Source organism: Colletotrichum acutatum (assembly GCF_030867785.1).
Source record: "Colletotrichum acutatum strain CBS 112980 chromosome Unknown BDZ83scaffold_213, whole genome shotgun sequence".
In the NCBI taxonomy this organism is placed as follows: Eukaryota; Fungi; Ascomycota; class Sordariomycetes; order Glomerellales; family Glomerellaceae; genus Colletotrichum; species Colletotrichum acutatum.
The window spans coordinates 1-24,887 of record NW_026849207.1 but is presented as its reverse complement, the minus strand read 5'-3'; the positions used below and the strand labels follow the sequence as shown (position 1 = coordinate 24,887).

At 50.4% G+C, this 24,887-nt stretch overlaps 5 protein-coding genes across 5 annotated transcripts; 3 read left to right on the top strand and 2 right to left on the bottom strand.

Annotated features, from left to right (window-relative positions):
• Nucleotides 1-15: 15 nt before the first annotated feature.
• Nucleotides 16-10,232, bottom strand: BDZ83DRAFT_769559 (peptide synthetase). Its single transcript, XM_060515328.1, has 8 exons — nucleotides 10,020-10,232; nucleotides 7,152-9,961; nucleotides 6,638-6,800; nucleotides 3,907-6,512; nucleotides 1,869-3,828; nucleotides 1,749-1,802; nucleotides 374-1,680; nucleotides 16-310 (listed from the first exon to the last, which is right to left on the bottom strand). The coding sequence occupies exons 1-8, from the start codon at nucleotides 10,147-10,149 to the stop codon at nucleotides 125-127; spliced, it is 9,216 nt and encodes a 3,071-aa protein (XP_060358005.1). The 5' UTR covers nucleotides 10,150-10,232; the 3' UTR covers nucleotides 16-124.
• A 1,166-nt stretch (nucleotides 10,233-11,398) lies between these two features.
• BDZ83DRAFT_758250 (glucan 1,4-alpha-maltohexaosidase precursor) lies at nucleotides 11,399-12,977 on the top strand (the record flags this gene model as incomplete). Its single annotated transcript, XM_060515005.1, has 2 exons — nucleotides 11,399-11,411; nucleotides 11,464-12,977. 2 exons carry the CDS (start codon nucleotides 11,399-11,401, stop codon nucleotides 12,975-12,977), a joined length of 1,527 nt encoding a protein of 508 aa, XP_060358004.1.
• A 3,359-nt stretch (nucleotides 12,978-16,336) lies between these two features.
• Nucleotides 16,337-18,751, top strand: BDZ83DRAFT_593376 (peptidase S41 family protein; the record flags this gene model as incomplete). Its single annotated transcript, XM_060506620.1, has 2 exons — nucleotides 16,337-16,771; nucleotides 16,835-18,751. 2 exons carry the CDS (start codon nucleotides 16,337-16,339, stop codon nucleotides 18,749-18,751), a joined length of 2,352 nt encoding a protein of 783 aa, XP_060358003.1.
• Nucleotides 18,752-20,196: 1,445 nt separating this feature from the next.
• Nucleotides 20,197-21,729, bottom strand: BDZ83DRAFT_643010 (uncharacterized protein). Its single transcript, XM_060509650.1, has one exon. The coding sequence runs from the start codon at nucleotides 21,431-21,433 to the stop codon at nucleotides 20,468-20,470; it is 966 nt and encodes a 321-aa protein (XP_060358002.1). The 5' UTR covers nucleotides 21,434-21,729; the 3' UTR covers nucleotides 20,197-20,467.
• Nucleotides 21,730-22,882: 1,153 nt separating this feature from the next.
• Nucleotides 22,883-24,878, top strand: BDZ83DRAFT_797685 (uncharacterized protein; the record flags this gene model as incomplete). The annotated part of the gene is made up of 8 exons (XM_060515904.1): nucleotides 22,883-22,980; nucleotides 23,031-23,062; nucleotides 23,117-23,629; nucleotides 23,687-23,984; nucleotides 24,044-24,065; nucleotides 24,134-24,395; nucleotides 24,463-24,669; nucleotides 24,725-24,878. Coding segments are annotated over exons 1-8 (1,548 nt in total), but the record flags the coding sequence as incomplete, so codon positions are not given.
• Between the last annotated feature and the right edge of the window lie 9 nt (nucleotides 24,879-24,887).

The window sequence follows — 24,887 nt, the reverse complement described above, 5'->3', positions numbered from 1 at the left end:
TCAAAATACATGTAGAAAGACTCTAGCATCATAACAGTAGAATAGCAAAAGCAAGAGCACGTCTAATAACATAAATCAGACTGTCCAAGTTCCAAATTCTCTTCCAAACAGGTCGCAATTTGCATTATGAGGTGAGCGCTGCTTTGATGTCGCCCACCGTCTGACTCTGATGGCCAATCAACAGATCAAGCAGGCGTCGATATGTCTGCGTCAAGGTCTTCATGGTAGTCTCAGAGAATAGAGACTCGTAGTAGGTAAGCGTAGCGTCAAGTCGCAATGGCTCCTCGTTGAATGCCAGCACCAGGAGTTGCTGCCGATTTGCCAAATTACTTAGTTCATGAATTCTTTTTCAAGGGCAAGCCATATGACTTACCTCGTGGGGATCTTGCTTCCAGATTGATCGGAACCCAATGTCAACATCATCATCCGAGTACTTGACCTTTCGGTAATTAACTAGGGTATTGAAAAGTCCAGTACCTTCGCAACCCAGCTGACGCTCAACTTCGGTCAAGTCAAAAGTCTTATGCTCCAGGCTGCGGATGTTGTCGTCTTGGAAGGACTGCAACGCCTGAATCATCATCGTTGTATCGTCAAAAGTAGCGCAGGCTATCATCATTGAGAGCATTGGCCCAACAACTTCATCCGCGTGCGGCAAGTCAATATCTCGGTCAGAGACTAAATGCCCGAAACAGACGGTAGAGTGACCAGTGTAAACATGAAGAAGCATGGCCCATGCGAACTGGAGAACGTTCGACAGAGTCACCCCGGCTTCGCGGAGAAACTGCTTCAGCTCGGCTGTGATATTCACCGCAAAGTTGATGGAACCCATGGTATGAGGATCTGAGCCGCTTCCCACCATAGTCTCGATTGGTACCATGTATGGCTTAACACCCTGTAGCTTGTCGACCCAGTAGTTACTGCTTGCGTGGAAATCACGCTGAGTGTTGATGTGCTCGATGTAATCATGAAACCCAGTTAGAGGCTTTGCCCCTGGACTCTGACCACGATAGAGCGCGGCAAAGTCGGAGAAGACATGAGCCAAGCTAACATGATCAATCAATATGTGTCCCATGACGAAATGGATGAATGTCTCCCCATTACGGCCAACAAAAAGGCGCACCGAAACTGGCGATGAACTGTCCCTGAACAGCTTCGAGCGAACGGCGTTCAGATGAAGCCTAGCCTCTCTCGTAGCGTCTTCCTCTGAGTTGACTGCCAAGACCTCGATGTCGGCCTTGTACTCCTTGAGAACTCTCTGAAAGACAGATCCCGAGGCGAGATCGTGGATGAAGACGGTCCTCAGTACTGCATGTCGACTGATGATTTGCTGCCACGCTTCTCGAAGCGCGTTCATATCGACAGATGAAGACCCTCTGATGGCATTCAACACAACAAGACTGTTGAACAAGTATGGTCTCTGAGGCTTGCTAAGGAATGTTTGGTACATCCTCTTCTGGAACGGCGAGCAGGGTACCACGGTCTCGACATTATCGTGAGCCAGGACAGAATGTGGCATAGGGGCATGATTGCTTGTCGTTCTAGGCAGCGCGTGACTTGCTTCGGGACTGGCCGCTCGTTTCGCAATCTTGTTCGCCAGAAGCCTGATGGTTGGATTCGCGAGAACATCTTGCGTTGTCACGTTGAGACCAGCTACTTTGCAGAGTCTCATCACTTGCATCGCTACAAAATGAATGAGCATCAGCCACTTGCGGACCGGTTTAGGAAATGGACTCTCCGACTATACTCACCATAGATGGAATCTCCTCCAAGTCTAAAGAATGACTGCTCAAGGCATACCCGATCTGGATATTGAAAGTTAGATGAGCCCCCATGTTGCCGGTTGCCTGTTAAGGACCGAGTTCACTTACGAGGTTCAAGCCCAAGGACTTCCGCCCATATACCCCTCAAAGTTTCCTCCGTTGACGAACCACACTCATGATCTGAGCCGTCTACTTTATGGAGATCAAGAGCGTCATGGAGCGTTTGATGGTCAATCTGTTCCACCCATTTCATCACCCGTTGCCGATCTAGCTTGAGTGATAGCTGAACTGGGAGACTTTTGACAATGAGCCATGTTTCCGGGATCATGTACTGAGGCAACTCTTTCTCAAGCGCCGAAGTGATTGCATTCAGCGCATCAGTAAGTTTCTGGTGCATCTCCTGGCCCAGGTTGTCTTTCTTGACCATGACAATGTCCTGGTTGTAATCGCGTGTTTCGAGATTCGATGACAGGACTGTCAGGCTCACGACAGCCACAAGACGTCCTTTGAGGTTACCCAATTCCGGCACTAGGACCATGCTGTGAGCAATTATTCCGGAGAAATTGTTGAGATGGTACTGAATCTCGCCAAGCTCAACTCGCTGGCCACGAATTTTGACTTGGGAGTGATCTTTCCTGCGTTGGATGAGGAGGCTTCCATCTTCGGCATACCTCACCAAATCACCGGTCTTATATAATCTCCGAGTGTTTCTGTCATCTTCAAGCGACAAGCTCGTGTCAGCTGTCCATGAAGGAGGCTCAATGAAGGCACTCGCGGTTTTGATCTCGTCATTGAGGTAGCCTTTACCAACAATCGGTCCGTCCAGAAGTAGTTCGCCAACAGCCCCAACAGGCATCAAAATGTGGTGGTTGTCCGGATGAACGACCCAAGCGCGACAACCAACCGGCCAACCAATATTCGTAGCAATCGTGTCCACCTCGAACGGAGCCCCAATGGTGCTGGTCACTGAGCACTCCGTCGGCCCATAGCTAGGCCTCATGTGGATCTTCCCAGCCCAACGAGCCACAAGATCTTGGCCCATCGGCTCTGCATGAACAGTGATGAATTTGACGGATTCCAAATCATCTGGATCAAGGGTTCGGAGGAAGGATGGGGTGAAAGCAGCCCAGTTCACCTGCCTACGCGCGACGAATCCAGGGATGTCGGACATGCGCTCTTCCTCGGACGGGATGCAGATGCAACCACCCGCGACAAGGACGGTGAATATTTCTTCGAGAGAGGCGTCGAAGCAGAAGTTTGTGAACTGCAAGACGCGGGACTCGGGCTTGATTTGTAGCCAGGAGGTGTTGTAAGCCACGGCGGAGCAGAATGACTTGTGCTGGATCATCACTCCCTTTGGTGTGCCTGTTGTTCCTGATGTGAAGATGATGTAGAGTGTGTTCAAAGGAGTAACTAAACGGGTGAGTGATATCGCAGAGTTTACGAAATTCTCGATGGATGTCCTTTCGACGACAATAAGAGTTTCCATGAGACTTGTCAGCTTGTCCGACTGTTTTGGCGAAGACAGCCCGACTCTGGCTCCGGTCTGCTCGACCACAGACTTATTCCTCTTTGCAGCACCATTTGGATCAATGTGAACGAATGCCGCCCCGGACTTTGCCACTGCAAGCATTGAAACCACTGCCCACAGAGACTTTTCGAAACATAGAACGACGACATCTTCTGGCACAATACGCATAGCCTGGAGTCGGGACGCGAGGTTGGTGGATAGAAAGTCCACTTCGGCGTAAGACAAATCGCCGTCCCAGGCGCAGATGGCTGGCCTCGAGGGCTGTCTTTGGGCTGTCTCTGAGATCATGTCCTGGATACAGCGGCCGTTGGTCTTGAGTGGGGATGAGTTCCATTCCTGCATCTGCTTCTCATCTAGTGCGCTGGTGAGGCACATCTTTGAGATCTCAGTCTCTGGATCGTTGATGATGGCTCGCACGGCGTTTAAGAAGACAGATAGAATGCGCTCCGCTTGAACTTCGGACATGAAGTGTGTTCTAGTCTCAATGTTGATATGAAACTGCCCTTGATTCTCGGTGATACACAAGGCGATGTCGTACTGATCAAGGAGAGTCAGCAATCTCTCAGTCCATCATGTCTCAACTGCGTGAGAACAAAACAAAAAAGACCATATTACCTCGCTTATGTCATGCGCAAAAAGCAGCTCCGATTTGATCCTTCCCTGCCCTAGCGCTACGGTCGTCTTTTGAAAGTTGAAGATGGTGTTGAACAAGGCATCCCCACTTCGCCGGGCTGCATGATGGATTCGCGCCAAAGAAACAGCCTGTCTGGTAAGATGATCAATGTTATCTTCCTGTAATGCAGTCAAGATCTTCGACATCGCCGTCCGCGAACTTAGCTGTACTCTGACGGGCACAATATTGGCCATCGGACCCACGATCTCCGACGCCCCTGGAATCGGAATGTCTCTTCCGTGGCCGAGAAGACCAAAGACCACGTCGTCTGATTTTAGGTATGTCGACAAAACCACTGACCACGCAGCTTGAAAGATGATTGGACTCGTGAGATCTAACTTTCGACATGCTGAGTTCAAATCGCTCTTTGGAAAAGTGGCAGTTGTGCGGGTAAACTCGAGAGTTTGGAATGATGATGCTCGGTGTCGACGTAGTATTGGAAACAGGCATGACGGCGCACCATCCAAATAGAGGCGCCAATATTGTGCGATCTCATCGGCATTTTGCTGTTCGACATAGTCGATGTAATTCGAGTAGGGGCAGGCGTCTTGATGCGGACGACCGTTTAAAGCAGCCAGGAAATTTCGAATCAAGAGGCGAGAGGTCGTACCATCAGTGATGATGTGATTCTTGTCCAAAAGACAGTATACGGAGCCATCATTTGCGGTGTATATCTGAAGCTTATGGAGTATCTTTCCGCTCAGGGGTTTAGGTGCGACCGAGGAAGACTGCTCGGCCCACAAGGTTGGCAGGTCACTCTCGCTTTGAAGCGTGCGGACCTGGATTTCGGCTTCGACAGTCTTCAAAGCAACCTGAAGAAATCTTCCAGACTCATCTTCAATGAAGACAGTCCTCAGAATTTGGTGCGTCGCAATGACCTGTTTCCAAGCTGCTGAGAGGTCATCAGGACTGAGTGGCATTGACCCAGAGAGCTTGAAGAGAAAGTGCTGGCAGTACTGATTGTTTACACTTTTCAGCTGTGACAGCATGAGGCTATCTTGAATTGGAGAGCAAGGAAGTACTGATTCTATCTCGGTAGGTGTGATGCCGAGGCGGGATTGAGCGAGTTTGAGAATGGAGTTGAGTTCCTTGCGTTGAAGTCCAATCGAGGCAACCAAAGGCTCCGATGGCGATGGTGGCAATCGCTGATATTCGCCCATGAGACTGACTGCGAAGGCCTTCAGACTGAGTTCGAATTGGTGTAGCCAGTCTACCAAAAGATGTTGGTGGTGCATCCGAGAGTTCCACTCAACTTGCAGGGACAGCTTATTATCCTTCATAGATGCCAAGATTGAAATCAGGGCATATCTCGATGAGTCTGCACGCTGCTGTTGTCTGAGGCCTGATATTTTCTCCTGCATCTCGTGGCTGCATCTCTTGAATAAAGAATCGGTTTTCTCGAACTGCTGGAAAGCCCCGAGATAGTTTAGAGTGACCTCCATGGGATGATGGTGCTCGAACGCCTCCTCGCCAGCTTTGCTCAGGAAACGTGATGCGAAGTAAGCAAATCCATTGAGGGGAACGTGTTTACGGAACTCGCGGATATCTCTTAGAATGTCATCATGGCCATTTGCGATGATGGGAGACAAAGTTGTGAACCAGCCAACAGTGTTGGACGGGTCCACCTCAGGGGTGAAGATTTCTCGCCCGTGGCTTTCACTAAATAGGCCAGGAGAGCGTCCGAATATCTCAACAAACGACTCGACAACAGAGGCCAACAGCATGTTATGAGCTCCTCTTCCAGACACGTCCTGTACTGAAACTAGTTGTTCAGAGATATTCGAGTCGAGAGTGATGATATGAGAAATACAGTCCCCGAAACAGTTTCTCTCGTCTGCCATGCCCCAGAATGACAGATTCGCGCCAATTGCATGAGCTGAAGGAGGCAAAACGTTTTGAGGTAGTAAGTTTGATGAAAATCGATGTTGCTCTAATGTCCAATGTTGGAATGATGTCGCTTCATCTGCGATCGGCGTCTCGAACAGGAGGTACGACTCCAACTCACGCAAGAGTATTCGCCACGATACTGCATCTACGACCAGGTGATGAATTGTCATAGATAAAAGGGTCTGGCCCTGAGACTCGAATAAGTCCACAGCCACCAGAGGACCGTTGGAGAGATGGATCGACCTCTTGGCCTCGCTGACGCACTCAACCACGTAGTCGAGCTGTTTGCGACTGTGGAATCGCACGCGACAGTAGTCAACGACGCTGATGGCAGATCTAGCAGGCAGATGTTGCGTCCACTCGCCATGTAGACATTGGAAATGCGCGCATAGCATCGGGTGAGCCTTGAGGAGAATGCCCAAGGCCAACAACAGCTTTTGTTGGTCAATAGTCTGGGTGACTTCAATTACCATGGTCTGTTGATCAAGATCATCACCCTTGGGCGAAGTTTGGAAGTGAAGTTTCTGGATGGGAGAAAGGATGAATGTCTGCGGTTCTGATGGACCTTCGGACATGTTGGTTTGAGCTGAAGCAGGCGAGATAGCTCTTACGAGTTCTTTGGCCAAGCGCTCGATTGACCGGTACCGAAGGATGTCCGCAGCTGATATGTTCAACCCATTTTGCCTCGCCATGCTGCTGATGGTCATCGCGGAGATAGAATCACCCCCTAAGACAGTTTGATGAGTCCCATATAATATGTGCGCTCTTGACATTGGTAAAACTTACCAAGATGGTAAAATGAGGTGTTCCAGCGAATCTCATCTTCACCAACATTCAGAGCTTCACTCCAGATGCTCCTCAACCTCATCTCGGGCTCCGTACCCTCTCTTTCAAGACTGTCGTCATCCATGCGAGGTAATAAGCTGGCAAATTCATCAGGGGTGAGGCTCTCTAGAAATTTGGTTACTCCTTTGCGATCAAGTTTCCCCGAAAAATTCCTTGGCAGGGATTTTAGAATGAACCACAGCTCTGGGTTCATGTAGGGTGGTAACTTGTCGAGAAGGAATCCCCTCATGCAGTCGATATGCTCAAGCCAAGGTGCGTCTAGAATCTCAATGGGCGATGCGGATATGTCTGCGGGCGTTGCTGAAACTGAGCTATTGAGCATTACGACAGAAACCAGTCTTTTCGCACAAGGTCCGGATTTTGGAACTAGGGCGAGGCAATGCTGCACTCTTGGCTCGAGAACCAACTGCCGCTCGATTTCTCCTAGCTCAATCCTTTGACCCCTAAGCTTTACCTGCCCATCTCTTCGCCCGACAAAGTGGAGTTGACCAGCAGAGTCGTATTTGACTAGGTCTCCGGTCCTGTAGAGTCTTTTACCAAGTGCCCATTCGAGGCCCTCGACGAACGAGATCGATGTTTGTGCGGAGTCACCCAGGTAACCCCTAGCAAGAATCGGGCCTTCTATTAGGAGCTCGCCTACTGCACCAACAGCTTGGAGGATGCCTGGGTCATCAGGCCTAGCGACATATGCTGCACACCCGGGAACGGCAGATCCGATGTTAGTGGGACTGATGTCTTGTGAGATTGACGGACTGATTGTGCTAGTGACACTACACTCCGATGGACCGTAAACCTGGATGAGTTCTGTATGTGGTGGACAGGCCCAGTTGTGAATGTTCTTTGCAGTCATTGCCTCCCCACCAAGGACCATGGTTCTCATTGTCGGTAGCGTGGCGGGAGTGAACATCTCGGCGAATGAAGGTGTCAGATGTGCCCAATTCGCCCCTGACGCTGATGCAAAGCTGGCTAGATCCGGGTAACTTAGCCGGTCGTCCTCGCATGGAACACATAAACAGGCACCGACGGCAAAAGTTGTCAGATGGTCTTCCATACTGGTGTCAAACCCATAGGAAGCAAACTGCAACACCCTCGAAGCGGAGTTGATGTGTATTCCATTGCTGTGAGCTTGAGCTGCATATGCATACGCTCGATGTTCCACAATGACTCCCTTTGGCTTGCCTGTAGAACCAGAGGTGAAAATGATGTATGCCGGGCTGTTGGGAGAAATACGTGGCAGCGGAATGGTATGACCTTTCTTCAAAGAGACCTGGTTCACGTCAAGTTGAAGGACCTCCTTAGCCAAATGCCGGAAAAATGGCGCCTGTTGCTTCGAGCAAATGACAAGCCCGAATTCTGTAGAGATTCCTAACTGCTGCAGGATATCCCTTCGTCGAGTCTCGGGATTCGAAATGTCAACAGGCACGAAAGCATTACCGCTCTTCAAGACGCCGAGAAGGGCAATGGAATACCACTTTGACTTCTCGAAGCAAAGCGCAATGAAAGCTCCAGGCCCAATGCCCCGCCTCAAAATCTCTTGAGCGACAATGGAAGCAGCTTCATCAAACTCTTCGTAAGTCATATTTCCGTCCCACGAGTGGATTGCCGGCGCATTAGGCTGGAGACGGCCTTGATTCTCGATCAAATGGTGAACGCAAGTTGACCGTGGACCAAGCGGTGGAGCAGGTATGCGGGAGTTCCACATCGTGACTTGTTGCATGTCCCAACTACTTATTGTGGTTGTTGATCTGACGGCAGCTTGTGCATCTTCCGTCTCGATCAGCCTTGATAAGATGCTTGAGAAGGTATGCGAGACGTTGCTCGCCATTGCCGATGATAACGTGGTGGTCGAATACGCGAGCCGCACTCGGATATCCGAGTCTGAATAGACAACCTTTAGCACAATATCGAAATCAGAGGCGTTATGGGATGAGATAAGCTTGAAGAAGGTGCTGCTGCTGGCGTCGGACATGAAAGGCGAGTAATACGAGGTCATGATGGTGTTGAATAGCTTGGTTTCGTTGGTTCCGAGGATGCGCTGCACCTTGCCAATGGAGAAGCACTGGTGTGGCAGCGCGTTCAGAAAATCGTCTCTGATAGTATGGAGAAGATCTTCGAGCGACATGTTGTCGATTCCACCGACACGGCAGACGAGCAAGTTCATCATCGGCCCAACGATTTGAGACACTCCAGGAATCGGCAGACTTCGCCCGGAAGAGAGGTAACCGAAGCAAATATCTGGGTCTCCCGTGTAAGTGTGCAGAACAAGAGACCAGACAGCCTGCAGCATATTCGATATGGTCGCATTGTGCTTTTGGCAGAAGGCGCGGATGTCATCTAGACCGACATCGAGGGGCATTTCGGAAACGTGGAAAGATCCGGCATCACCTACGTGGTTGTCGTTCATAACTGGGAAATAACAAGGCTCTGTTCCGTCCAGGTAGTCGATCCAGTAGCTGAGCGCGCCGTCTTCGTCCGTCTGGGTTTGTAAGTAGTCAATGTATCGCCCGTACCCTGGTGCTTGGCCAGGAAGCCGAGAGCCCTGCAGCCCCTTGACCAACTCATCTACGATTATTATCAATGAGCTACCGTCAACGGTCAGGTGGTTCAAGTCCATCTGAAACAAAACCCGACCTGGATCTTGAACATCGAGGTAAATCGTGATTTGGTTTTGGTGCCTCTCTTCGTCTGCATTGACTGTCCCAAGATTCCCATTTGCGAATTGGCGTCTTATCTCTTCCAGGTCTTCCACATCTTTCATAACCATGGGCTCTGGTTTAGACTTTAGCACGACTGCATCTAACAAACGGCCAGATGTGGCATCCGGGGTTTCCACGTAGACAGTTCGGAGGGTTTGGTGACGGTTCAGAGTGTCGTTCCAACAGGTTTGGAAGTGACCCAGGTCAAACTCGGCCTGAGTCTCAAAGAGCCCACGGGTCCGGTACAGTCGCTTAGATACCATCTTCTGACCGATATACATGCTCTCTTGCATTGGGCTGCAAGGATAAACGTCTTCGACAGCATCATCGCCGACGTCGTACTTCTCCCGCAACTCGTCAAAAATTTTGGTAAAATCATAGTCGAGAGGCATCTGCGGAAACTTGCCATCTCCCTGTCTGAGTTGCTGAGTCGAAGAACACCCAGCGTCATTGTTGGAAGCTAGCGAGGCGACTTCTCTCAGGGGTCCGTGGAGTAGGTCCTGGAATCGGACGCCTAAGCCCTGCTCAGCGCATTTTTGGTACAGGTGAACTGCCTTGAACGAGTCTCCTAGAAGATTATGAGCACCTCCACGATCACAGAATTGAGCAAGTCTTGCGGCGCTCACCTCCAAGGGTAACGAAAGAAGATGCATCATCAATATCTTCAACCGGGACCGTCAAAATGCTGGAAACAAAAGTCTTCAGCTGATCGAAGATAACTTGCGTCCTGCCTTCTTGAGCAGAGATGGCAGCCATGAAGGGCGAAAGTGAGATGTCGGCTTGGATCGTAACACCACTGACTGACTTGGCTGAGGTTGAGTATATGCACTTTACTGGTACCTCTAGTCAAGTGCTGAGTCACTCATCAACATAGAACTGTAGCTAAATTGATCGATATCAGATACTCTGAAGTCGTTGCTGTAGCTAGAAACGATAAAGTGCCCTGAAAAGTTTGAGAAGCCAACTACCTAGGGTCTCCCTAGTGTGCATGGCTCTATGTTCAATTGCCGTCGCTCACAAACCTCGAGTCCTTCTTTCTCAGCATCCACCTGGCGTGCCACGCCGGACTGGCGACGAACATGTTTCGGTCCGAACCCCAACTCTATTCAGTACCAGCTGGAAACATCAAATCACTGGGCACACCCGACATTAAAGAAGTCTTCCATGAAGAGTCTGAAGCACCAAAACACCGGCTGTTTTTTGACCTCGGATATTTCAAGAGCCGGTAAAGTACGGGCAGTAAGGCCAACGGCGGTGATTCTCATCCGGGCTTAGACGAGGCGATTTGGAGCAGTTTGGGTCACCACACTGTGCGCACCCACACAGTTGACATGGCCGAATTGTGAACTGTGACGCTCTCACTGTGAATCAAATTAGTGGCAGCGATCGGCACTTGAGTTAGACGTGCATGTCTCTGCAACATGACAACTCCAAATTTGACTGCACGTCTTTAATGAACCCTTGCTTGGCTTCTTCTTCGATTGAAACACATATATGATGATTCGCATGCAGAGGGAGTTGAAATCGAAGGCCGACGCTCAACTCCCAAGATTCCAAGGATGAAAACCTCCGGTTCTTAAAACCACGCATCGCATGAGCGCACAGCGACGTCACCCAAGCACTTCTGCTGCTAGCAGGGGGTCAAGGCAATCAAGAGCAACGAGCAAATGGGGGCGCTTTATCCACGATATCGTATGTGCTTCTTATCTTTAGTGTCTTGAAACTGCTAGGGCCACGAGATAAACCTGCTTGCCCACGCGTTTACCCACAGACACTGACATTCTGCGGCTCGCGTTTTGACGTATGACGAAATGACTTTGATTTGATATTAATAGCGAGTACGCTCTTTATTTCTCACAATGGCATGTATAGTTCCTGGTACATCAATTGTTTCTCATCTGAGCCTCAGTCCACCTTTGCCTGCTCAAGTGGTGTTAGCGCCATCAATCATCACAATTTCAAGGCCATCGGTTGAGAGACCCACAGTATCAACAAAGTCGTCACCATGGGTGATCTAGGTAACTTGTAGCCTACGTCTTCTGTCTCAACTCCCCACTGACCACTCCGCAGGACATGAACAGCAGCCGACTCGTGAAAATGACACCATGTTTCAGGCTTTCGAATGGAATATTCCGGCAGATCAACAGCACTGGAAACGCTTGAAAGAAGCCGTCCCGAAGCTCAAGGCCATTGGAGTCGACAACATCTGGCTTCCACCGGGTTGCAAAGCACAATCAGCAGAGGGCAACGGTTATGATATCTACGACCTTTACGATCTAGGCGAGTTCGACCAAAAAGGCGGCAAGTCGACGAAATGGGGACCGAAAGAGGACTTGGTTGAGCTTTGCAAGGCGGCTAAAGAGAACGGAATCGGGGTCTACTGGGACGCGGTGCTGAACCACAAGGCTGGAGCTGACAAGACGGAGCGATGCCGCGTTGTCGAGGTTGACGAGAACAACCGCAACAAAGAGACATCCGAGCCCTACGAAATCGAAGGATGGTTGGGTTTTAACTTTCCGGGTCGGGGAGACAAGTACTCTAGCATGAAGTGGCACTGGGAGCACTTTGGCGGCACCGATTGGAACCAGGAGAATGAGCGCAAGGCCATCTACAAGATCATGGGCGACCATAAGGAGTGGTCTCAATCGGTTGGTGACGAGCAGGGCAATGCCGACTACATGATGTTTGCCGACATTGACTACTCACACCCTGAGGTCCAAGACGACGTCAAGAACTGGGGCACTTGGATCACCAAGGAGTTGGGGCTCAAAGGCTTCCGTCTTGATGCTGTGCAACACTTCAGTCAGCGATTCACGAACGAGTGGATCGACAACTTGCGAGATGAATGCGGCAAAGACATGTTCATCGTCGGCGAGTTCTGGACCGCGGAAACTGAGCCGATGAAGGAATGGCTGGAAACGATGGACCACAAATTCTCCCTTTACGACGCGCCGCTCGTCTACAACTTCAGTCAAATCAGCACCACCGAGGGCGGTGATTTGAGGAAAGTCTTTGACGGCAGTCTCGTACAAGAGAAACCGATAAATGCGGTTACTGTGGTCATGAATCACGACACACAACCAGGTCAAACGATGGACACAAAGATTGAAGGCTTCTTCAAACCTCTCGCGTACTCTCTCATCTTGCTCCGTCAAGAGGGCTATCCTTGTCCCTTTTACGGGGATCTGTATGGGATGAAGAAGGACTCGGAGCCGCCATCCTGCGGCGGAAAGCTTGCTGACCTGATGCTTGCTCGTAAGCTTTATGCTTACGGTTCTCAGGAGGATTACTGGGACGACACGAATTGCATTGGCTTCGTGAGGCGTGCAACCTGGGACAAACCGGACGGGCTTGCATGTATAATGAGTAATAAGGGCCCTGGCCAGATTCGCATGGCGGTCGGCCAGGAACATATCGGTGAGAAATGGACCGATTTGCTAGGCTGGGAGGAAGGCGAGGTGGTCATTGACGATGAGGGCTTTGGCGTCTTCAAGTGCTCAGGCGTATCGGTATCTGTTTGGGTTAACAAAGATGCTCAGGGTCGTGAAAGGTTCCCGACCAACTTTGATTCCAACATCTATTAGGAATAGATGGATGAATCGTAGTTGTATAGGTACTAAGGTAGTCATGGGTTAGAAAGATGCCCCAATTGGATGACTGGACATGCTCCTTATAAATCTTCATGAGTAAAACTCCGAGATTTCTACTCAACCCATCTCAGATATGACAGGTTGCATCTTGCCTTTTATGTGAACTTGTGAAGTCAACCACTGCAATTTTCAACGAGTCTGAGTGCAACGTGGAGACATGTGTGATTTGAGAACAACACATCCTAAACTCAGGTGGCATAGCATGAGCTCGCAAGCTTGAGTTCACAGGACGGGCTGGTTTCGTTCGAGTGTAGACCCTCCAGTCTCGCCCACGTTGTCCATCCACGCGCAATTTCGAAATCTGTTCAGGCACTTGGTCATGCTCACTCAACTACATAGCTCATACACTTTCTTCCGCAGTGGAGGAAGGCAAACGTTGCGGCTTCACCGACTTCTGCATTCAGACTCGGAGGCCGCGCACAATCTCGACGCCCACGTGTCGCTCGCGAGGGAAACCCATTCCGGATTCCGTTAAGGACCACCGCCATAGGTAGATCGCGCCACCACAGGCACCCTGATGAGTTCTCATCTTGGTTCGGATTGGTCATAATTTTCTCTGACATCGTATCTCAGCGAGTAAAGGCTCAAAGGCAAATTCTTCGGACACAATCCGTCACCACAAGCCATGTTGGCCCCCGTTCCCAAGCTGCGTGGCAGCCTGAATACACTCCGTTAGTTAATTTTCAAGTTTTCCTGGAATCAAAGCAGCCTCAGTAGCCATCAGGTCCTGTTCTTTACCTTGATTCCTAGTCTGTGGCTAAATTCTGACATATTTCTCGGCTTGCTATATGGGGTAATGCGAAGAACGACGGACAATTTAACAAACAGCAGAAGATCAACGTGATGTCATTCGAGCCCGGCACCCGGGACGTTCGACAGCCACCGCCTCACCCGGGGCGCCGCTTGCATCAGTCTTGGTACTCTTGAGTACCGCATTAAAGCGACTGACTCCAGGCCGATTTCCATGCCTAATTGGCGTTGACGGTCTTGGCCCTTCCCAAATTCAGTGTTGGTGAGGTCGGTTGTGCTGGCTTAAGCTCAGACCGGCGTAGCCCAGCGTGGGGCTCGTCTTAGGTCTACTTGTAGATGCTGAAGGCAAATGTGCTGGGGAAAAGCCAATGAAGTTGGCCATGTGTCAAGGCTAAACTACACAGATGTCTAGTTCAACATTTTGCCAGGAACCAGCATCGCCGAATCAAGATCAAGTGTGGTTGGAAAGCATCTTGACGCATCTGAGGCGGTAGAATAATTCAGGCGAAATTGATGAAGAAATTGAGATTTCACCACATCGCAAGCTTTGAAGGCACCACGGGTGAAGCATGAGTGGAAGCGCGACCCGCAATCCGAGTGGGTTTCTTTTCATTTACAGCGCAAGGAAGCTGATCCATTCATCGTCGAAAAATATATCCTATTCGGGTGGTCGTAAAAAACATAAGCATCTAAGATCCTTCCTCAGCCTCCTGCCCAAGAAGCCTCTCCCTGACTGGAGGGGCGGGAGCATCGGGAGGCTGCCGGCAGTGCACCATGACAAACAGAAAATATCAAAAAATAGCACACCAGATTGACCAGACAGCGCCAGCAAGGCACCCAAATGGAAGCCTGCGGGACCCCTGCAAGCTGCAAGCCAAGCCACCATGCTTGACGGAGAGCCTAAAGCGGTCTAGGACACTGACATCCCCGTGGGAAACCCGACGATGGCACCCTCGAGAAATCCTCGTTGTTGTTCATTAATGATGAGCTGTTTGGATGTGTGGGGATACGGCTTTGCCCTATGAGGCCCTTTGCGCGAGGATCTTGCTGTTCGTTCAATGTTGCGACCGAAGTTCAGGTTTTCCTTGCAGCCGGATCTCTGAATCTCCGGCTCTGACATCCGCACCGGCGCTTGTTCGACTCTCGAGACAGATGGCCTAATTAGCCTTTGAGGGTTTTTAATACGCTAGCTGTGGAAGAGACCATGATGTCACTTCAAGTTGCGTGATCTTCATTGTTGCTCCCTACCTTAACTGCCACGAAGCTCTTGGTCAGTGAAATCAGGCTCTAGGCCTGCCACTGACTCGAGTATTCGACCATGATCGTGACAAGGACGATCTACAATGCACTATCGGGATGAACCACCACCTTCGACTTGTATGCGCACCGACTGGTTGGGTCTCGAGGTTTGGACGGAAATAAGCCCTGGGCGGCGGCAAGTTAAGCCTATCTACCTCGGACGAAACCAACAGTACTTTGGCATCAGTTTTTTTGAGCCGACGAACCGTGGACCTAGACTTTCAGTGATGAAGCCTCACCTCATCTGAGCTGAATCCACAGTCTGTTGATCTCTGGGAAATTGACATGATTGGACTTATTCGTGGTGGACAAATCAACGATGACTTTGCCATAGACCCCATACTGCTGACGGTGGGACGCTGTTGCTTGCTGATGCTTGTTCAGCTAATGCCGTTGCGGCGATCCTGAAGGATTATGGCTCCACGTATTAGCGCACCGTGCTTTGGGGGTATCCCAACGCGTCTCTTTTGCATTCCTCTTGTGTTTACTCTCTCTCTACAGCTACCGCAATGGCGAAGCGAAGATTCGGTTAGTATCTCACACGTAGACGTTTGCGGCGCGTCTTCTTCGGATATTCCGTGCAAGTTCGTCTGAAGAAAGGAACAACCTTACTCAACCCGATGGCTTTCGTCCACAGGCATCTGCATTTACTGTAAGAACGGTATCCGCACCATGATTTAAGCACACAGTCACCGTGGTTCACCAAGTTTCGGGGCCTTCGTGATTCAACCACTGCGGCCCCGCCGGGGAACATGTACCTAAGCGTCGTCCGCCGAAGGATTCAATAAAGTATCGCCCATCAAAGAAACCGTTCAACCACTATCGCTATTCCAGGAAACCGAAGAACAAGGTGACCGGGTTTTGGGGGCTGTGAGGAACGTCGCCCCGACGCCAGCATGCAGGCTAGTCATCTTAGCGTCGACCCCGGCGAGCCTTGTTGTCTTACTCCAAAGCTGAGCCCGTCCCGCCGTGCCTAACCCACAGCCTCACCTCGCCTGTTTAGGCTACTCGTTATTCCATCATGAATCCCCGAACACGCTTGTCTGCTGTCGAGGCTGGGGTAAAGCGGAGAACTAGCTGTCGCTCAAACAGACGGTCATCATGGCGACTGAGGGTTTGATATAAGACCTGGCGCTTCTCCCAGACTCCATTTTAAGCCAGCGAGAATCTGAGTAGCATCTACATCGTCTCGGATTATCATCCTATCTGCTTGTTCATATAATTGTCTGTCACCGGTTGTCGAGATGCGATCATCATTCACCTGGGCACTAGCCCTCGCGGGAGCTGCTTCTGCGAAGCCTACGCAGACAACCTCGCAGGCAACACATACTGGACACCATGCGACTTCAACACCAGCAAATGCATGTGCCGTTGCACAAGCAGCTGCAGAGTCGTTCCTCTCATCCAGACCAAGTGCAACCGCAGCTGCGATAAAGCCCTCAATCGCATACGAGTGTCTCAAGTCAATCCCTGTTGATAAGCAGAATGACTTGGATCTCCTGAACTATATCGAGCCATACATCAACTTCCAAAGCACCTTGGAGCCCCTGGCCAACCCTCCCGAAGGCTATCTCATTCCCGGTGTGGATGTAATTGCTGGGCTCGGCCAGATCCGAGCCCGTGTAATGAAAGACAAGTATAAGAGCCAGATTGATTTCGCGCTCGACATCAGGCGGCTGGTAGGTTATGACTGTCATGGAATCCAGTTGGTTGCCTTTCAAACAACATCTAACATTCACTAGTTTACTCAAGCTTCCGATGGCCACTTCAGCTATAACCCAGCCCTTCTCAACCTCTTCACCTTCCGCAGTCAGAACAACCTCGTTTCTGTTTCCGACGATGGTCTCAGCGCTCCGAGAGTATATCTCATCAGCGACTTCATCAAGTCTTATGTCAACGACACTGATGTCTATGATATCAAGAGCATCGATGATATCCCCATCACCGAGTGGCTGGAGGCACAGTCTGCCCGAGTGCTCACCCAGGACCCCGACGCCAAATACAACGCTCTCTTTAACACGAACCCTGCCACAGAGTTCCAAGGTGTAGCCAACGAATTTTCCCTACGCTTCCCTGGACATTGCCCAGACAAGCAGGTGATCAAGTTCACCAACGGCACCGAGTACGTGGATCAACTTGTAGCCATTGTCGGCGCATCGCTGGTCGAGTATCTCAGCAGCGCCGAGGCCATTCACTCCAAGGTCGAGCTGCCCCCTACCAGCACCAGCTCTGTTGCTTCCTCCTCGTCAGCTACATCCTCATCCACCTCCAGCGCAACACCTACCACGACTCAGATTCCGGGATACCCGCTGCCAGTATCCAAGCACGCGAGTGACTGGATTTCTACGTACTTCCTCAACGGCTCCTACGACGACACCGCCGTCATCGCCGTGTCTTCTTTCGCTCCGTCCGATATCGACACCGCAAACGGTACCTTTGAAATTGCCGAGGCTAGGCGTGTTGTTGATGTCTTCCTGAAAAAGGCTAAGGAGGCAGGCAAGAAGAAACTCGTCATTGACCTCCAGGCCAATGGTGGTGGATTCATTGCCGCCGGGTTTCAACTCTACAACCAGCTCTTCCCCAAGACCACCGATATCTGGGATGGGAACCGCATTCGTGCCCACGAAGCCTTCGACGCTATTGGACTGACCGCTCAAGAAGCCTCTCCCGATACTCTGGCAGACTTGGTTTCCAATGCACTCAACGATAAGCTTGAGCCTTTCAAGACTTGGGAAGATCTCTATGGCCCGGAAGTGATTGCCGGACAGAATGTCACAAACCTATTGCGCTACAACCAGACTCGCGTTGGTTACCCCAAGAGCACCGGGGATCAGGTCTTCCTGCCAGAAAACATTGTTGTCATTACCGACGGCATCTGCGCCTCTACTTGCACCATCTTCACGGGTTTGTTGGTTAGAGAACAGGGCGTCCGCACGATTGCCTTGGGAGGTCGCCCATCGGAGGCTCCGATGCAAGCGATCGGCGGTGTTGAGGGTTCAGAAGTCCTCGACTGGCCGACTTTGCAGGCTGCTGTCATGCAGGTTGCCAGCGACGCCATTGCTGCCAACGAGACTGACATTCTCGAGGCAGCATTTGATGTCCTTCCTGACCTCGGCGACCCTCCCCTGCTTCCCACTCTCGCCAAGTCAGGTGGCAGTTTCAATTACCGCAACGCTTACGCTCGTAAGCGTCCGGATGGATTCCCAGAGCAGTTCATTTATGAGGCTGCCAACTGTCGTTTGTTCTACACGTCGGACATGCTTACCAACATTACCGAGATCTGGACACGCTCTGCCGACTCTGCTTGGAACAAGGCCAAGTGCGTTGCCGGATCGACTGTCAGCAATGACAGCATCATCAGCAATGACATTTTGCCTTACAGCGATAAGGTCATTGGCATGAATTTGGAGTACAAGGGACCTGGTAGTCTGTCATACAAGGGCGCCTACGAGCCTCCTTCTCCTTACGTCCAGAAACACGCTAACAACAAGCGTTCCATTGTCGAGCAGCTCAATGTTCCCGAGAACTTTGTCTACAAGCCCACAAAGCACAAGATTGGTGATCTCAAGGAGTACCTTGCTCAGAACATGCCGGAGGGCTTCAAGTATGAGCAGAAAGATAAGATTGCAATCAGCCACACTCACCTTAACAGGGCTTGATTGAGACAAGAGTTTGGAGGACAATGATTACGAAATGAAAGTTAAAGAGGATAGCCGTGAATTTCATACCTTTGTACCTATTTAGACACTCGTTGATACCCAATGGATTGAATTTCCCATTGATATTAGAATTCCCCCTTGATGGTCCAGCGACCTTGAGCCCTCAAAATCGTCATAGATCTTGCGAGACGAATCGGTGAACCACAAGTTCCAAGATCTCAAGGTTCGACATTCAATTACAGTCTGCCAAGGCGCTAAGTCGCAACTGACACAAACAGTCTCGCAAAATCTTGCTCGTTCCTGCATTTAACTCGGTTGAGGGCGATCGAGGATCTAGAGTCTAACATAGCCAAAAATCTCGCTTGAGTCTCGGTACTGAAGAACTTTAATCAGCCCAACATGGCATGAGTTCGGCGAAAATCAGCCAAAGTCGCATATTTCAACATGCTGTGCTCGAGCATGTCGCTAAGGACGAGTCAAAACTTACAATTGCGTATTCCATATCCGTATCATTTCCGACATGTAGAAACACTGCCCGGGCAGCGAGCCAGTTCCACAGCTTAGGGTTTATATGTCGACCGCCTCAAATGTGATGCAGCTAAGTTAGCCGGAAGGAAGGGCTCTAAGTTGGATCCATCTCTCTCTCTCTCTCTCAAAGCTTTGTCGTTATTTTTCTGAGTTAATAATCTTGCCGGCGTGAGCAATCAAGAGATGGACCCACTCTCGATGAATTCATCGCTCTCGGTCTTCGACAATCTAAGGTAATTTAAATTGAGTTACACGTATCCGAACAACCTCTCCTCTGTAACACTGCGAGACTACGACAGAACTACACAGCATCATGACCTATTAAGGATCACCCTCTTCATGAACACTCCCAATCCTGCATTTTCAAAGAACTATTACAGATTACTCATTACACCGTGGGGTCTCATTGTAGGTAGGGTGACCATCTTACCACATCACCAATGTCCAAGTCAAGGATTAACATGATCTTTACAAGTCCCAAGGCGCTCTGCGTATCTCGGCAAGGTCCAAATTGGGCTGAGACCCCATTGTTATGGAATCCCCGCCGGGCTTCAGAACGCGACTCATGCTAACCTCTCGTAACCTTTTACGGCGAGGTCTTTTTCGAGCGAACATAATGGCTCGGGCTCTGGGACTGCGATTAAGCTTTTCGAGCCTCGGCACACACAACCGACTGAGAAAATGACATCCTTACTTGAGAGGGATCACGGCATTGCAGTGGAATTTCCCTCCTTGACATGGAGCTGGCTTCACATGTTTCGTCCCAATGAGCAAGTTTGACGAATTTGCTCCAATGTAGGCCCACAACATTTGACCTTATTTGTTAACAATTCGTATTGACAGAAACATGTAACAAAGCATCCAGTCCTAAAAACACAAATAAAGCTTAATGGGAATACAGCCTGAACTTCTGCCCATGTCCTTGGGACGTAACGTTGACATCGACTCCCATAAACTAAAACAGCCACGTGTAAGTGCGGAACGGCAAAATTCTGTGTCTACATGCGCAGTTGGACTGTGTTTATTTTGCTCAAGTAAACCTCACTGTTTATCGCTCTATGTTGTGAACATACCGCTGCTTCGCAACGCCCGGGCTCTATGCTAGGAACTCTTGTCATTCAACACTGCACGGAGTTGTTTGCCTGACACGACTCTGTGCTACTCAGGTAGTTTAGGTTCTTCAAGGCTTCATTCCCTTCTCCGAGCGAGTATCATGTGAACCTGCCATTTGAGTTCCAACGGCCCATTCCCAATCTCCTTCGTAATTTCTTGCCATTTGGGCGACTGCCATGAATCTTCAGTAAAACCAAACCGCATAGACTCGAGCGATTGCTTCAGCCACTCAACCGAGGCTGAGATCCTCCAGTCCTCGCTATCATCTATGGCAACACGCTCAGATACCCCTAGATGACCCACGGGATCTGCTGTCCCATCGAGGGGCTGGTAGTCTTTGGCATACCACCCATCTCCACAGTTGATCTCAATGCGCTTGACATCCTTCCACACTTCGTCTCTAAGCGGCACACAATCCATACCATGAAACATTTGGCGAGCAGCTCGCTTCCAATTCTCGGTCATCCACTCTTGCTTCAACAGATGGCCGGCATGCTCCCCAATAAATGCCTTGAAGGCTGTGTTTGCACTCGTGTTGTTGGTGATTCCCGGAAAAGGGCCGTAAATGACGGCCGCAAAGGTTCCATTTCCCCGCAGACTCTTTGCGACATTGTCAAGCGTGGGTTCCAGGATAGTCCAGTGCAGTGACTCGCAAGCCATTACGAAGTCAACATGGTCTACATCTATCAGGGGTTCCCAGGGGTCTTCCCCGCGACAGTTCCGGTAGGAGAATTCGATCCCAGTGAATCGGTCCCTGAAGCGTGCGCGGCAGTCTTCGATGTTCTTGGCTTGCGGTTCAGTCAGGACGACATACTTGGGAGGCGAGGGTGCGTGCGTCAAGAGTCCTTCGGCAGCGTTGCCGCTGCCAGAGCCGATGTCGTGAATGGTATCCAGAGGGCCTTCGTGGTAGTTTGTCCAAAGCTTCCACATGGACCCTGGATAGGGAGGCCGGTGATCGACGTAGTGTTTTGCCTCCTTGGCGATGGCCACATTGGGATGGTGGCTGGCCTCCAGCTGAGGGGCAGTGAGGGGGACACTCATTTTCGACAGGGTTCGAACGGGCGCTGGTCTGTGTCTCTGTTGATGGGTGTCCTTAGAATGGTAACCCGAGAATGATACGATATGAAGGCAAAATGGTCGATCTGCGTACAACTCCGGGCCCACCGCTTTGTCTTATTCTTGAGAACGGTGCTTGGCCCTGTAGTGCTGATCCTCGGACTTGGACTTGGTACCGAGAGAAAAGCATCGGACTGGCTGGGCAGAAAGGCAGCAATTCTGTGGTTCGCATGGTCTGTGTTCCTTTCCGTAACCGACGGGTTGCGACAGTAGAACTACGCACTTTCTGGTCCGAGTCGGATGGAGATGCTGGGGTGCAGGCGACTGACTCAATCCACGGTTGCATTGCTTAAACTTTGAGGTCTCTGATAGTTAGGTGGTAGTAAATAGGCGCGTCTATCGAGTATCTCAAAGCTTCTTGGCTTTTGAACGAACAGCCACGCACTACTTGAAATAAGTTTTGACAACACTGGATTTAGTGGAAGTTTGTCTCTGATCATGTTTCCGACCCCTGCCTTACCAACGGCACTGCCTGCAAGATTGACAGATGGTTCACAGAAAAACACCGAATTTCGAGCGGGAGCGTGATTAGGTTCCGTTGGCTTGGAAGCTCTTGGAAGCTGGATAAAGAGGCTGTAGCTTCCGCCTCAAAACAAGGCTCATCTGTACATGTACCTCAGCTTGCAACGTGTGAGCGGGTAATCGCGAAGTAAGTGGACTCGGGGCACGCGGACCTAAATGCCCCGGGCCCGACTCTATACCATCTTTGATGGAGCTTCGTGTATCGGCTGTAAGAAGGGCCAAGCCCAGCATACTGGTTTGATTATCCTTGCCACTTCTCCCAGGACGGGGCGAGTCATCCACAAAGCCTAAGCCCGTCTGATGTGATGAACACATCCTACCCAGGGCGAATGGTGCAACATTGCCTGTGGGTTACGCGGCGAGGGGAAAAGAAAGTTAAACAGAGTAGTGGCATCGATAACTCTGATTGGCTGGCTCCTGAGAATAATCAAGCATCCCCTGCTGCTTTTGTTCTCTTTGTCATGTTGTGGGCCGCTGATAGAGCTGGTTCCTTGACGAAACAGTCTTATTCTTTAGGATCTGCTGTCAAGCTAGGGAAGCTTGGGAAGTCTGGATCCTTCAACGTGGGATGCGTTGGGCACAATAATTTCAAACAGAGCTTCATACCGGGGAAATGTGATATTCTTGACTGGTGCATTCTACGAGTTACCTACGGCGGAAACCTTGCCCAATTAGTCAAAACTCTGTGTGAGTGTTTGGATTCGTCCGTTGGTGACATCGCAGCACTACTTACTTAGACCAAGCTTATCTTGCATTCAGCTCGACGTTTTGTTAACAACAAGTGCCGACGCTTTGCTTAACTTGGAAGACTGCCGTCCGGTGTTCTTTCTAGAATACTTCGAAGCTTGAATGCCCATTTCTCACGCGAAACCTAACTCAAGCTATCAACATGCGTCGAATCACACGTCGAAGAGGAGCTTGTCAGGCTTGCAGGTCCAGGAAAGTCCGCTGTGAGTATTCAGCCTTGTCAACATGTTGAACTCGTCATGACACTTTTCAGGTGACGGAGCCGACCCGTGTCTTAACTGTGAGGTAAGAACAGGCTCCCCAGAATGTTCAACTCAGGCCTATGCTAACCATTAGTAGCGAAACGGGCAGGCTTGCTACTATCCTCCATTAGCTCCTCGACCGAGGAGAACAAGCGCACCGGGAGCGACCAACAGAACTGCCCCCAACATCCGAAGACTAGGAATCAACATCGACCAGAACTGCCCCGTGTACGATGCTTGGCAACAAATGCCCTGTGATACAGCTCTGTTGACACCGAACTCAACAGAGGGAACTACGAGCAATGGCGGAAAGGTCGATGGGGAAGACTTCAGCTGTATGCTCCAGCTGTCGCTCTCGGAAGCCTACCCGGATTTGGGGCATGATGGGCGGTTGAATTTACTCGATCTACCAATACCGGGGGAAGACGAGCTTATGGAGCTACTGGACACGACGCCATCTGACTGTAATTCCAGTGGTGGATTCAACTTTGACTTCACTACTTCGAACACAGAGCAGTTCCCGCAATCGCCAGTTGCTGCTCTGCCATTGCCGAATGATGACCAACCACGCACCAGGCCAGAAACGACAAGCCCTCCAGACTACAACACAGTAGGTGAAGTTAAATGCAATTCCTGTAAGAACACCAATGACTTAGAGAACGCGTAGTTATTCAACTTTGACGAAGCAACAGAAGTTCCGTCACCTGCTTTCAACCCGAAAGACAAATTGCCGCCTTCGAATAATGGTACTGTGCAAGTCGACTTTTCCGCTGCAAATGTCTATGGTCTCCCTGATTTCATCTCTCAGGGAGGCAGAGATAGCCAAAGACATCAGACGATCAAGATTGTAGACGGTCTACGGCGAGTTCTGTGCGAGGGCGCAGTGGCATCGAGCGAAGATGGACCACTCGATAGGACGAAAAGGTTTCCTGAGACCGACAGCGCCCTTTCACGATACTGCGATGGTAAGCATGGTCCCACTGTTGACCCAACCAAGCTGAGGTAGCTGACATCCTCCGCCTAGCATGCTTTGAGGATTGCTGCCCGTAAGTGGTCATGACGCGGGGAAGACGAGCAGAATCGCCAAAAACTGACAGTGTTTTAATGCGTATAGAATTGGCGACTTTATGACGAAATCTGCCGTCGAGAGTATCATCAAGCAGTCCAGGCAACCTGAGCCCAATACATTAGTTTCAGTCTTTGCTGAAGCCATTGTAGCTGTGGGATTTCATACGGCTTGCCTTCGAAATAGAGAAACTCGAATCATTGAGGAGGCCAACGAAGCACAAAAACGCCTTGCAGCAGCTTTGCGGCTGTACAAAGACATTCAAAACTACCCAAGCACGTTACTAAAATTTCAGGTCACTCTGGTTATGGTAATTATGATTTGACTTGCAACGAATTCACCACAAATATGGCAGTAGACCCTAACTCGAAGAATAGGCCGTGATAGCATACGTTTGTGAAGAATCCTTGATTTGGGAGCAAATTACTGCGGCAGTGTGTTGTGCGCGTGACCTTCGTCTCGTTCACGCAGCAAGAGGCCAGCAAACCAGCATGAGCGATCAAGATCAGGAGCTGGCTCAACGGGGAGTTTGGTTTCTTTACAGCCTCGAGACCGATTACGCTATCCACCATGGGATGCTCCCAGTAAGTCCAGTAGTTGCGTGATACTGGCCAAGGCACCTACTGACACGCTGACTAGATACTGGATCTGGGCTGGGGAATCCAGTTTCCATCGTTCGATAAAGGAGACGACATGATTGCCGTCTCTTACACCTTCTCCGAGCTTCTACACTCTGTACTCAAGTTTCAGTACAGCCCTAGAGCACTGAACAAGTCGGCATCCGCATTTGATCGTCGCGATC